The sequence below is a fragment of the Sipha flava genome, unplaced genomic scaffold (assembly GCF_003268045.1).
Source record: "Sipha flava isolate LNK unplaced genomic scaffold, YSA_version1 289_pilon_pilon, whole genome shotgun sequence".
NCBI classification, from domain to species: domain Eukaryota; kingdom Metazoa; phylum Arthropoda; class Insecta; order Hemiptera; family Aphididae; genus Sipha; species Sipha flava.
Window position 1 is genome coordinate 214,567 of NW_020272960.1, and position 14,498 is coordinate 229,064.

Sequence of the window (14,498 nt, forward strand, 5' to 3'; positions counted from 1 at the left end):
ATCTTCACAGTTCATGGCTTACAAAATGATAAATATATACCACTATTATTTTTTCTACTTCCTGATAAGGAATTAAAAACCTACGAAAAGGCATTTTTCCACATTTTGTCTGAATGCAATAAAATCAATATTATATTTTCTCCAAAAAAAGTGTTTGCAGATTTTGAAAAAGCAATACATTTGACTATTTTATCAGTTAAAATTAGTAGGTTTAAATTCCTAAAAAAGTTATCTTTTAAATTTTTACCGGTACTATAACATTTTTATAAAATTAAAATTACAAAAAAAAAAAACAATACATTTTTCACCAATAACGATAATATTTTTTATACGGTTACAATTTTTTGACAAAATACAAAAACAAAAATAATATATTAAGCAAAAATAATATTTTTAACATACCTGTAGTAGTAAACTAGTAACTATTACTACAGACAGTCCTAAGTCTGTATAAAAATGGGAAGGGAAATATTGTTTAGTTTTTATAATATACGAGACTCAATTGGTACCTATAAAAGTTAAAAAAATTCGGGACGCAATTAGTATGACCACCAAAAAAACCCGGGACGCAATTAGTATGACCTTCAAAAGAACCCGGGACGCAATTCGGAATGAATTTTTGCCGCGGGACGCAATTCGTATGCAGCCGTTAAATTATTCTCATGTTTTCAATTTTAAATTAGAATTCGGGGTAATGTTGGGTTTAAATTATTAAGCTACATAAAACTATGATGAGATAAGATTACATGAAATATTGACTGTAATATTATATTATATAATAATTTGTATAATTATTATTATTATTTTGATGTATGTAGTATTCCATTACATAGAGTTTCACTGTCTTTAATTGTTGTTAAACATTTTAGTTTTTATTCATAATTTTGTAGTACTTTTCAACCCTCCCTTTTGGTTGTGAATTAAAAATATCTACAACCAACGATTTTGTTTGCTCTTGTCAAATAAAATGACCGTTAAAAACCCAACCCTCATAATCATGCACAAAAGGTAGTTGAAATATTTTTATATTTTTCCCTTTTTAAAAACTATAAAATATTTTTAATGATATTGTTGAACAAATAAAAACTATAATAGTAATGGGTAGAAACTTGGAGAAAAAAATTTTAACAGTTAAGTTTAAAACGTGTTCCCGTTGAGTTGTAAAGAAGTTATTAAATTATATTAAGATCGTAAATCATCATTTTAAAATATAGTTGCAAACGTGATGGGTTGTATTTTATATTTATGAAATCTTAAAGTTGTGCATTTATTGCGTTACGACAGTTCAACGTGATCCATTCATTAAGTTTGAGTTTCACTCCAATACACATTCAAGATGATTAATGATCTAAAATGATACGGAAAAATAAACTCCAGTAACAGTATGTATATATTTATGTTTATGTATTTTCACTTTAGTTATAAAATTATATTTTTAGGATTTAATAATTTATACGGTCATAAAGACAAAATGTTTTTTTAGTATATTTTTATTATAATAAATTACTGATATATTAAATATTAATATCAACAGTTATAAATTGTACTATATAAAACATTTTATGATGTAATTTCTGATTCATTAGAAATTATTGTGGTATATTATGTTTACCGTATATAATTGTTTTTACTTATTTCGTCGGTTATTTAAACAAATTTATTGAAAACATAGGTCTAACGTAAATATATATATATTAATAGGTTTGGTTTAATATTTAATTTGAATTAATATTATGGTTAAAATAAAAATTGAATAGTAAATATATTTAGATCATAATAATTTATTTTTAAAGAAAATCTAATAAATTAGAGTATATGGATAATTTATAATAATAATTTAAAAACTGACCATTCATGTGTACTGAGAATTAAAAAAAAGTAGGTTTTTATAAGTGTCATAGAGATGAACAATGATTATGAAAAGTTAAGTTGTTGAGTAAAAAAAATTTTAGAAATCGGAGTAAATAAGTTTGCAAGGGATATTCTTTATGAGTGGCTAAATAATTCATACGTACTTAGAGTTCTATACTTAATCATAAACTAGATATGAAGTAAAATAATTGAAGTTATGATTTTACTTTGATGAAAATTTGGTTTGATTTTAAAACATTTTAATAAAAAATTACAAAAATTAGTTAATACTAAATATATAAATTTATTAATATTCTGAAGAACTTTAGTTGTTATTGTGATTTACATGTTTAATGATAGTTTTGCAAAAAAAATATAAATGATAAACATCTTAATAACATTTCATGTTAATTTTATTAATTTACTGGCAAATATGTTATGTTTAAGTAATTAAAAATAATAAATTTATTGAGTTTCGGAATTTAAAATATCTATATAGTTTCAAATGCTTATACATTTGTATAATATTTGATTTTGAATTAAAAAGTTTCATTCTCTCCACGAATAAAAATAACGAGCCCCTGGTATACTCAAAAAAATACTTTAAGTTGATGTCACATATGGTTTTCGTCTTTTTGAAAAAAGAAACTTCATTTCCGTCAAGAATCATTCTTATAGGGGGCCGGTTTGTACTGTAAGGGTGACCATCGTGAGTCACGCATACAATAACGATATTATAGTTTCTTCTTCCCTCGCATTGACCGAAACAATGGTGCATTGCACTCATATAACGTTTCATTTTTATTTTACTTTTTTTTTGTTTTCCTTTTATTTACTCAGTAAAAAGGTTTTGATATTTTTTTTGTCGAAGTGCAATAATGAGTTTTGAAAATTACGAACCATAGATTTCACAATCTGTAGAATTATTTCTATCGAATATGCTAGTTGTTTTCTCGCGCTTAGTTTATTGCTCTTGATTTTCAAAGACATGTGTTCGGATCTCGTTTTACGCCATCAGTGGTAAACATCACACAATTCTTTTCAAATGTATATTAATACACACATACACATCGATGTATCCTATAATGTTTGACATGGCATGCGAATGTTAGTTCTATTTTTCAACGCTTAGTCAACCGGTAGTAGCGCACAGAAAGATATTGCGTTGTTGAAAACACTTATACCAGCTGATTATTTTTGTTCCGTGATACTCTTATTATTTCATTGAGTTTCTTTATTTCATTACTGTTAATTTTGGGAATTATTTTTCGGTTTACTGCAAAATTAATATAATAAGTTGATGTTTGCTTTACACAATGTGTTCTAAAATTGTTCACTAGGTAAACAAATTATATAAGGTAATAGGCGTATTTTATATTTCAGGGGCGGCCAAACGGTCAATCGCGGATGATTTCAGAGTCGATCATGTTAGAATTTATTTTTAAGCCACGTGTACAAAAATATATCGTGGTGGTTATGAACAAATTGTCGATAAGTTTTACCTGTAAAGTTTTTATCTTTTATTCTAGTTTATAAAATAAATTTCCAAGAAAGTCGATCTTCATAGGTGAAGTATATTTTCAGAAGATCGTGGCCGAAAAAAGTTTGGCCGCCTCTGATATATTTTATAATATTTCTCTTGTAAAATAAATTCTTAAAATAATTTTATAAATGTATTAATTCAAACTAAAATAAAATATTTATTACTTTTTAATTTGAATTCACTTTGTACGTGGTAGTGAATAACGGCGTATAAAAAATAAATATATTATAGAGACCTATCGTACGTAGTTGCAATTATTTACTTTTCATAACATATAACTGTAATTTGGGTCTTGACCGTGTTTAATAATAATAAATAGGGAACGGATTTATATGTAAATGCATATTTTTATTAAAACGAGATATTTAAGATTCGATAAGAAATGTTTATGATTTAAATCATTCCTATTAAAATTATGATACTTTTATTTTACATATTTTTACATATTTTGGTATAATTACATACTTTTACATATTTCACTAATTTTTAAATATTTTTAAACATATTTTCATCATTTCATCATTCATACGTCTTCTTCGTACGAAAATACAAGAAATTATTTCAAAATTAGTTCCAGAAACTTTTATCGCTATTGGAAAAGCTCAAAATACTATGCAAAATGAAACATTGAAAATAATTTAATTTTAATTAAAAATAATTTAACAAAATTATTAAAAAAAAATATGTCCCCAAACGATAGTATGCAAATTGTTGAATCAGCGATTAAAACTCGTAAGCGGACCAATAGATGTCGTAAAAAAGAAAATTCATGCTGTTACAGAAAAAAATTCCAGGCAATATTGATTTTAAAACAATCAATGACATAATGAATGGCAGACAACCTTTTAAAAATTTGAAATTATCGCCTTCTGATAGTATGCACTTGAAATATGCTTTTAATACATCGGTTGATATGAAACGATAATTTAGCTGTTTTAAAAATATTTTGATACCTAATAGGCGACATTTAACATTTGATAATTTACAAGATATTGTAATAATTCAATGCAACAAATCTTTTTGATAATTTAATAATAATAATCACTTTTTTTTTTAAATTTTTTTCCCCCACATATTTGGATGTTTTTAGCACATATTTTATAAATTATACTTACATATATTTGTACATATTTCTGTATTTTTATTACATATAAATCCGTTCCCTAATAATAAATAATATTGATTTTCAATTTTAATTGAAAATTATTTAAATTTTTTACAGAATAGGTAACGCAGAAATATTCTTATTGTGAATTTTACTTACATTTTTCTTACAATTTATTTTCGTTAACCAGTGATTTATATTACATATTAACAATAAAGAATATTTTTATTTAGGTATTATTTCATGAATAAAATAATTATTTTAGTGTACTAATTATAATTTATGAATAAAAATTATCTTATAATTCAAAACTTGTAATTATTATTTTATTTATACTTTTGGTAAAAATCATTAACCTCCCCGTACCCTTATTTAATGTATTAATTAAAATGAGTCAAAGGGAACTACCCCCTTTTCTCTTACTAAAAAAAAAAATCGATGCCTTTAGGGCTATTATGCTTAATTATTAACACCTTTTAACTTTTCAAAGAATATAATTCGTTTCTCAATATTATTTACTCATAGAAAGCAAAAGGGTTACGACTTAACGGTTAGCGTTTACTAACATTATCAAGAATAAGAAAATAGTATAATAATAATTTTTTATTAGGTCATAAAAGTAATCATTTATGATCCTAGGATAAGTAAAATCGACTTACAGTTTTTATTTTGTATATTTTATTGATATTTTTTCATGCATAACTTAAATAATTACTGGATTCATTAACTATATTTATTACCGGATGAATGATTCATATCAATGATTTAATTTTATTAATATAAAAATAATATATACTTGCATTTCACTGTTGATATGGATAATGTTATGATTAGCGTTTATAAATATGTAATTTCAATGATCCTTTTACAGAAAATAGCCAAATTAGAGTTAACGAAGTTGTTTCACAGACATTCACCGAGGTGTCCCGTGTTGCATTTCGGTCGTCTCAGCTCAACAGTGCTCCGATGGAAAACGTATATTGAAATAATCTTTCAGTCATAGATACGCACAGTGGCATAAATCATTTTTAAATTTATTTAGGTAATCTTAACATCTAATTTATAGATGCATAAGTGTAAAAATGTAATAGTGATGTAGTTTGTCAGTGCACCAAGGTCTCGGTAGGTGCTAAAACAGAAAGTAGGGTGTGGGGGGAAGGCGTTTGTCGTGTTATTGCACTCTTTGATCGTGCGTAAATTATGACGAGTAAAACGCGGTCGCACCTCTCGTTATTATTACAACTATATACAATATAATACATATATATATATATATTTAATATGGTAAGGCCGTGGTGGTTGGACAATGACCGCTGTTCCGTTATGACCGTGGAAACCACGCTGTGCGCCGGTGCGTTCGTCTACGAAACGGCAGCGGTGACGGCATATTCAAAACCTGTAAAAATACGGTTTATTTATATTCGTTCTTTTTTTCTCGTTCGCTCTATTATTTCGCGCGGCCGCCACCGCACGGAGCAGTCGACGGAGGGGGGACGGAGAGGAAAAAAAACGTAATAATAACAATAATAATGAGTTTACCGATTGCCTCCGCCAGTTGTACTTTTCGTGGTGGCTCTGCCGTGTTATTGTATCGGAAATTTTGGTTTACCGTTGGCGTAAAATATCACGTATAAAATTAAATAGGCATACACCGCAGCCGTCGATGCGGTCTGCGCGCTCCTAACTACGCGACCAACGTCGACAGTTTACGCGCACGTGTCGTACGAGGTGGTCTTCGTCGTTGTCGTCGTTGTCGTCGTCATCGTCGTTGTGTGCGCACGTCTATCCGCCAATGTACTTTTCTAAATGTACTTAAACGATAATTTATTCACCGATAAACAATAACTGGACAAAGCCTTTAGTTATTATATACAATTTTTTTCTCGCCCGGTGATTTTTATATCCGTCTTGTGCGCTGCGGTTGTGTTCTCATGTGCGCGTGACGTATACACGTCGAAATGGGTAAGATGTCTTCGGCCACTACCGGCGACGAAAGGTCGTTGACCGCTAAGGGTAAGAAGCTGTTACATGCGTGACACGTAATAATTCTTTACTCGCCGTAGGGGCTGGTACCCGGAGGGTGTTGTATAGTTTTTTTCCATCATTATACACTTACCCGACGTTACAATAATAATATGATGGTCATGATTCCAGAGCAGAAAAAAAATATTAATTTTTCCCTGGAGATTTCAAATTTATTAACATAATTGAAACATATAGGAGACCGTTTTTGTTATAATCCGTGACAATCGTATTGTTATTTTCTATAAAGAAAATTACTGGATGTGATCGTAGAATGTTTCAATCGTAAAGAGTTTTAATTGAAAATTACTTTTTGGTAATTATTATGTATTTATATTATGTATTTTTTTGTATTAGAATAATTCTTGGCGTCTTGGTTATTGGCTGATAATACGTTTTTCCTAATAATAAAGTTAGTTGAGATACGATATAATAAATTACTAAGTGCATTTACTATTCGGATTCTCTTTGCGACAAACACAAATATAAACACATCAATTGTTAATTTTGAAAATATTTACTGTAGGTTTATTATTTTATTTTATCATGGTGTAATGTATTTTTTCATTTAAACGATTAAAATTCAAATTTAATTAAAGTTTTTATTTCATTTTGCTGTAATTTAATGATCTGTTAATACCTTTATTATTTTCATATCAACATTATTACTGGATTAGTCAATTTGAAATGTATTAATTTTCTATTTATCATTTAAATATTTCTTATAATCGATTTATAATGTCAAATCGTTTTCGTAGTAAAAATTACATGGATCCCAACCAAAAAGACTCCTTGTGGGATTGTCAAAATATTTGAAGGTTTTTCGTGAATAGAGGTTTTTGAAATTTCTTTATATTTGTTAGTTACTTAATTTGCTTAGAAATGAGTTAAAACTAATTTACTAAAATCATAATTAAATTTAATAATTTATTATAACGTGATACTCTTAAAAATTATAGTTTATGTGTAAAAATATAAATAATTAAAATCAGTATTTCGCTTTCGACTTGTTATAAGTTGAATTTGAATATTTTACTTTACTTTTTATTGGTCGAGATTTATATCATGTCAATTTATAAAGTATATTGTAAAACTAATTGTTTAAATGAAGTATTAAAAAAGTAATTGAAAAAATTATTTGATTTAGAGATCATAATATTATGTTTGATTTTCAATACTTGGTATTTCTAAAGTAACAATTAAGTTAGAGCGTTTTTACGTTAAACTAACATGCTAAACAATTGCTGATGGTTGTAATTAGTGGCGTCGGAACCAAACAATTAAGGTAGGTCATGTGCTCAGAGAATGATGAGATCTAATCACCGACCCACGATTGGATTTAGAGCCAAATATTAATATATGCATTTTTTTGTCTTCAGTTTCAGAGGCCGTTCATGTATATATTGTATGTGTATATCCATTACATGAACAATATTATTAGATAAATTAGACATATGGATTAATATCACGGGCAGTGTGTTATGAGTTGATTACCAACCGTGTTTGTTTATAATTTCACAATTAATTTACATTTACAATAACCAATAACTCTTTGACCTCACCATTAGAGACTGGACTAATTCACCCGCCACTGAAATATTAAGAGATAGAGCATCTGACATAATTGAATATTGGCTTTACTGGTTGTAATAGATATTTTAAGTATTGGATAAATTTAATGTTATGTCATTGACATTTAATTTTTTTTATAATAGGTAATGGTTTTATTTTAGTTTTTAAGAGTTTAAAAACAGCAATTTAGAGAGAGTTGAATTCTTCCATGTTTTACATTTCCAGTGTAAATGGTTAAGAGTCCAGTCTATTATACTCCACCCAATTGTCTTGAAATACCTTTCATAGTTCGGTATTTAATCGTTTTGTTTTTAAATGTTGGGAAAAATTTACAAAACATACGAATTAGTTCGATGAAATGTATTACATTCTAACAAGGTTTATGTACACGAGAATGTATAGTTATAAAAAATATAAATCTGCTACTTAAAACTATTCAAAGCGTGCATCTGTGATATTTTTAAATAATCATGATTTTAAAATATTTTGATGATATTACAGGAGAATTTTTTGAAATATCCACTGAGTTTTTAGTTAATTATTAATTAGGAGTTGTGATATATTGATAAACATTGAACAGTATCATTGTTGTTTAATTATAAAAGGAAATATTAATTTTTTCTTTCAAAGTTACTTCAGTGATGAGTGTGTGAGTCATAAGCAAAGACGTTAGTCGTTCCCCTTTTTGGCGTATTTGATTGATACCATGGTTTTTCCTTTTTTTTTTTTTTTGTTCTCTATTCCAGAGAATATTCTGTTATATATATACACGCACACATACACCCGCAAAGTATGTAAGCACAGGGTGGCTGCTTCTTTCCCCCTCAACGTTTTATGAATTGGTGATTAATTATAGCCGTCTGACTCCACCCTGTGCCCGTATTCTTTGACGATGTATAACCGGGTAGATTTTTCTATATACACGTACAATTCATCGAATAGACACGTTTTACGGTTTACAGGATCAATAAACGTCAAAACGAGTGATGTTAGTTTTTTTTTTATTTATTTACTTATGTATTATAACAACAATGTTGTAATGTCGTGTGGTTTGTGGAAAAAGGTATAACACACATGTGTGTATAACCATGGAATATACCAAGAAAAAAACATAAAACTCCAATGCGGTGTAAGTATTAATTAATTATAATAATTAATACGATGCATGGACTAAGTTTGGTTCGGTTGCTGTGCAATGTTAATTTTATTATCGGACACGTTTGTCTACGGCGACAGACTTACCCATGATATGCATTCCAAATCCTACTCGGCTGTTGTCATTTAAATATAGCTACTTAAAATCATAATAGTATATACGGACGCGATCTACGCCATCCCCGCGGGCGAGTACTAATTTTACAGCGCCTGTACGTTTGACGGCAGACGACTGTTAGGTTGTTAGGCTTACGGCCAGCAGGAAAACTCTCTTCCGCCGTCCGTCCTCTGTTCCACCGCTATCCTTGTACCCGCTTATCAACTCCGGCACACGGACGATACGTTTTACGTGTCGTACTCCAGCTGGACGTTGCGTTACGATGTCATCTGTTCGGTAACCGAAAATTGGACGCGCGTACGTGTACCGGACAAGTACCGTTATCGAGTGAATGTAAATGACAACGCCGGTAATTGGTCGCGCGACTGGGAACTTCGCACGAGGCCCGCCGAAGCCTGCGTAACGATGACGTGTGCGCGACTACGGTGAGATATCCGTTCGGTCCGAACGTAATTCGTCGGATGGCCAAATGTGCATGGTGCCAGTATGACGTATGCACTTCTTTTGGATGCATTCGCGACACGGGTCGCGCGGCGGTGTGTTACTGTTCTATTTTTAGACGATCGAAAACGTTTGTTCGTGGTCCCGACGGCGTATTTTTAACACGCGAACCGCCAACCGACGCCAACGTAGACACGAAAACGTTCTCGTGCGACAACATGCACCGGTGCGCGGATCGCCGGATTATACGGTACACGAGTTTCTCGTGGGCGGAGAAGAAAGCGCGAGTGCGCGCGAGATGAGCTCCAAGGTCGCCTTTGTATCTCCGTATTTATGGCGGGAAATTAATCGGTTTAATTTATTCGCAGCTGTATGATATCTATATATATACCGCGCGTTTTTTTTTTTTTTTGTAACCAGGGTGAACCGTATCATTTCATCGAACGGTGGTATCGAGAGACGCGTTAGAGCGGTGAAAATCCGAAACGAATATTTTGGATTTTCACTGCTGTAAATTATATAAAACGATACAATATAATAGTCGTATAATAAATAGTAGCAAATTATAAATATGACGCAAATTACGTGGGGATACTGAAGGAGATAGGGGAGTTGTGAGAAATCGTTAAAAACGAAATTTTCTCCTATGAATATATAACTTGAAAAAAAAATACCGTCTACAAAATAAAGTGTATAAACATTTAAAAGCTTGATACTGAAAACATGAAGATTATATTCTAATGTAAGACGAACCGAGGGATGTCGAAAATAGATTTTAAAATCGTCCAAATGGATAAGGGGGAGTTTCGAAATAGGAATAATTATTTTTAAAAGATAAATTACAATGCATTTATACATTATGATGAAATAGTTTGATCAAAATGAGATGCTTTTATTGTGCTACACATATCAATTATACTTGTACCAATTCAGTATCATTGTTTTGTAGGGTATACGATTAATGATGTCATATAATTTTTATTCGCCGATTGTTTATCGTACCTACAGTAAAATCGAGTAATTTTTCACCTTTAGGACCGGTTAGAAATTTGATCGAAATACTTACCCTGAACGTCTGCGATTGTTTTTAGAACATTTGTTCAATTTACAGTTCGGATGTCGTATAAAAGCAGGTCAAGTCCATTTAAACGAGTTTAACGACCTTATAAAAATTACTTTAACCGGGAACGTTTGGCCTCTAATGCAAATCCAATTATTACTTTTCTTGGTTGGGAATAACATTGTCATTTTCAAACCAGTTGGTTGCTTAAGCTGATCTAGGTATAATCAGTTATAATTAATGAAACAATTAGATTTTCTCGGAGTAAAATCGTTATTGCTGCACTAAATCAACTAATACACATATCAGTGACGGATTCCAATACTGTCATTGGAAACAACTTGGTATAATATAAATATACAATAATGATCCACCTCTGTGTATGAACTAAATATACGCACTAAATGTGTCATATTATTTGAATATTATTTCGTTTATTGTATGAATTTATTTAAAAAAAAATAACCTTTGTTTGTTGTTTATTTTCGTTGGACACGTGCACCGAATTAACATTCGGTTTACCGATGCGAATAGACAATTATTTCGTTTGCATTTCCTTAGAATGTAGGCGTGGATCTTAACGTTACGTTTGAAACATTTATATTAATTAAAGTAAGTATATCTGGACAGTCAATTTTGGAGTTTAGTATGTTATAAACCCAGCGTACGTCATTAAACTATCTTCTGAATTCCAAACTATCAATATCAAATTTTAAAGCTAATGAATGCAAGGTTAGTTCAAAGTTGTTAGTTTTATAAGCCAGCATATGTAAAAATCGATTTTGGATTCGTTCTAATTTAAAAGATACTCTTGATGAGGGCTCCAGATTGTCGAACCGTATTCCAAAGTCGACCGTACTAGAGAGAAATATAAAACACGTAGGGCAAATTGGATCATGAAACTCCCAGTAATTCCGAGTACACGAAAGGCTTTATTATGAATTTCATTGAAATGTTTGATAAATGTAAGGTCATTAGAAAAAATGATACCCAAATCTCTAATATTAGATACAATATAAAGATTTTTGTCATATTAGGTTTCGTTTTATTTTTACACGCTGCGTACGCACGCTGTTTCGCTTGTAATTGTTCGAATTATCTTTGAATATCCAAAACGTCCTTAATTGCTGCTATATTCACACTTGAATTAAGTATGTTTCCTCCCTCCTCCGCCCGGAATTACAGCGGGTGGAGAAATCTGAAGTCTTATACAAATCAGCTTACAGGAAACACCTGGCTACTGTAGAGGCATTATCCAACGATATAATATGAAATCGTTTCATCCGGTCCGAAGAATAATAGTAAAAAACTGCTCGTTTAACGAAAGCTTAAAAGAGGTTTTATGCATGCGATCATTAGGGTTGCACTTAGCGTATAATTTTTTTTTTCCTGTCAGAGTCCATTATAAACTTCTATTCATACACGTCGTTTTAATCAGCTTTTCATATTTTAATCTAGTCATGACATTTTGACGCGCGTTCTATCATTTGCGGTACGCCCACGCACACTCAGACTACAAAATGCGTGCGTTCTTGGCTCGGCGACAACGGCTCCAAACATAAACACTGCTACGGAGTAGTGGAACACATATACATAGGTTTTTCGTATACAGTATATTATACACTTTCCGGTTTTAAGTAAATAAATAAACATTTGCCTAACAGTCATCCTATCATTCTACACTTCCATAGCTACAGTTTTACGTACTGTTATTGTTTAAAGAATGTATTAAAAATGGTTTATTTTTTAAATACTCTCGTGGCACGAACCATAATCTACAAGGTGTCCCATAAAGATTTAACCATTATGATATTTCCGGAGAAAATTAAAATAATCTAATTCTGTTTTCTTTAAACGATTCACTGGGATAAGGATTGTACGTACCTGCACATAATATTAAAATGTTCATGTTTTGGTGAACAATTTAAAAAATATAACTGTTAAGTTTATTATTTTCAAAAATTTTAAAGAACAGATTTTGATTATATTTATCGTTGTAATGGCTATATCTCCGTGGAATACTCTATATACTGTGTATTACCTGGAATCTATGAAAATTTTTTTGTTTGACTATGTTTTTATTTGTGTAGAGAACCGTTGTACAATACGTATCTAAAAGGACGGAAATGTTACAAGAGTTCCACTGTTTAAACTTCCATTGTTGCATCCTTTTAATGTTTATCTAAGGACCGGTTGGTAGGTAAATAGTGTAATGTGTGAGGGCAATAGAATATCGAGATAGTTATTCAGTGCGTTATATCTTTTCGGTGTCGTAGGATTTCATCGTGACCTTGCACCAATGCGCCACCATATTTAGTACGACGCATGCCTGTTATTAAATGACTGCCGATTTTAAGACAAGTAATTAGCGTTATCATTTTCTTCTATATCCATAAGAGAAAAAATGTTTAGTTATGATTATAATTTCCTAATTTATCCTTGACCGTTATTATAAATGCGTGGAATAACGAATTATTTTATTATGACAATATTAAGCACTTAGCAAAACTGTGTTCCCATGTCATTAACTGTTCAATAGAAGTACGTTATATATATATAATTATATTATATATTTTGTACTCAAATTTAAAACTAAACACACAATTGATAAGCAAACAAAAATATTCTTGTATATGAAATTATTTAATAACAATCGTAATAATAATAATATATCAATAATCAGTGGCGTAGCCAGGATTTTTAAATAAGGGGGGGAGCTAACAACTTTTTTTGGATAAGTAAGGTAAGAGGGGATATGAGAATTCACCCTTAACCCCCCCACCATCTACCACCAAGTTTCTAAACGCATTTTAGTAGTAGCATTTTAGTATAGTTTTAAAAATATTTATTAATATATAATTTATAATAATAATAATAATTTTGGTTTCAGTGTTCAGTCACTTGCTCCACTCTGACAGCTGCATTCTCTTAGGCGAATTTCTGGCAAATTCAGTTATTATTTCACTTTCATGGAATTGCTCTTTTTTATTTATATTAGCCATAGCTAATCCATTCAGTCTGTTTTCCGACATGGTGCTTCTTAAGAAAATTTTTAAGCAATTAAGTGCTGAAAACGTTCTTTCCGGAGTGAAAGAGGTAACTGGTAACGTGGCGAATAATTGTAAAAGTATTTTAATGTTAGGTCGAAGATTGGTGCGATGAGAGAGTGAATCAAGAGCAGAATTCGGTTTTGGAATAGTATTTTGACTCCATTGTTGCCTCCATATGAACAGGTCAGCCCTGATTGTAGATGAGGTATCATCATGGAGATCTTGGATATATATTTTAGCAGCTTTTATAATATTTTTATCGTCATACATATTTAAATTGACCGGAATAAGTCCTTCAAGTGGCATAACATCAATAAGCCTTTGATTAAAACGACCATTGATTCTATTAAATAGTCAAGATATACATAGTCATTATATATATATATATAGTCATTATACATATAAACACGGCCCATGGGGGAGGCTATAGCCCCCTTAGCCCCCCCCTTGGCTACGCCACTGTCAATAATGGTATATAATTATGGTTTATAGGCATGTTTTTTAACAATTTGCATTGATTAGGTTTCTCTTATTTGTATTGTACAGCGTTAAATCAACAATGGATGTATTTTTTTTAAGTC

The 14,498-nt window shown here is 30.5% G+C and overlaps 1 protein-coding gene across 8 annotated transcripts in view; it reads left to right on the forward strand.

Moving 5' to 3' along the window:
• Nucleotides 1-14,498, forward strand: part of LOC112685725 (SLIT-ROBO Rho GTPase-activating protein 1-like) — a 49,341-nt gene that overhangs the window by 19,391 nt on the left and 15,452 nt on the right. For 2 of the 8 annotated variants that reach the window (XM_025557689.1, XM_025557690.1), the window contains exon 1: nucleotides 6,359-6,512. The exons of 4 other annotated variants lie outside the window; for them this stretch is intronic. In XM_025557689.1, the coding sequence (XP_025413474.1) occupies nucleotides 6,458-6,512 (55 nt within the window). In that variant the 5' untranslated portion in view covers nucleotides 6,359-6,457. Of the gene's footprint in view, nucleotides 1-5,372; nucleotides 5,542-6,358; nucleotides 6,513-14,498 lie in introns of those variants that run through there. 2 more of the 8 variants (XM_025557691.1, XM_025557692.1) reach the window with 2 other exon arrangements.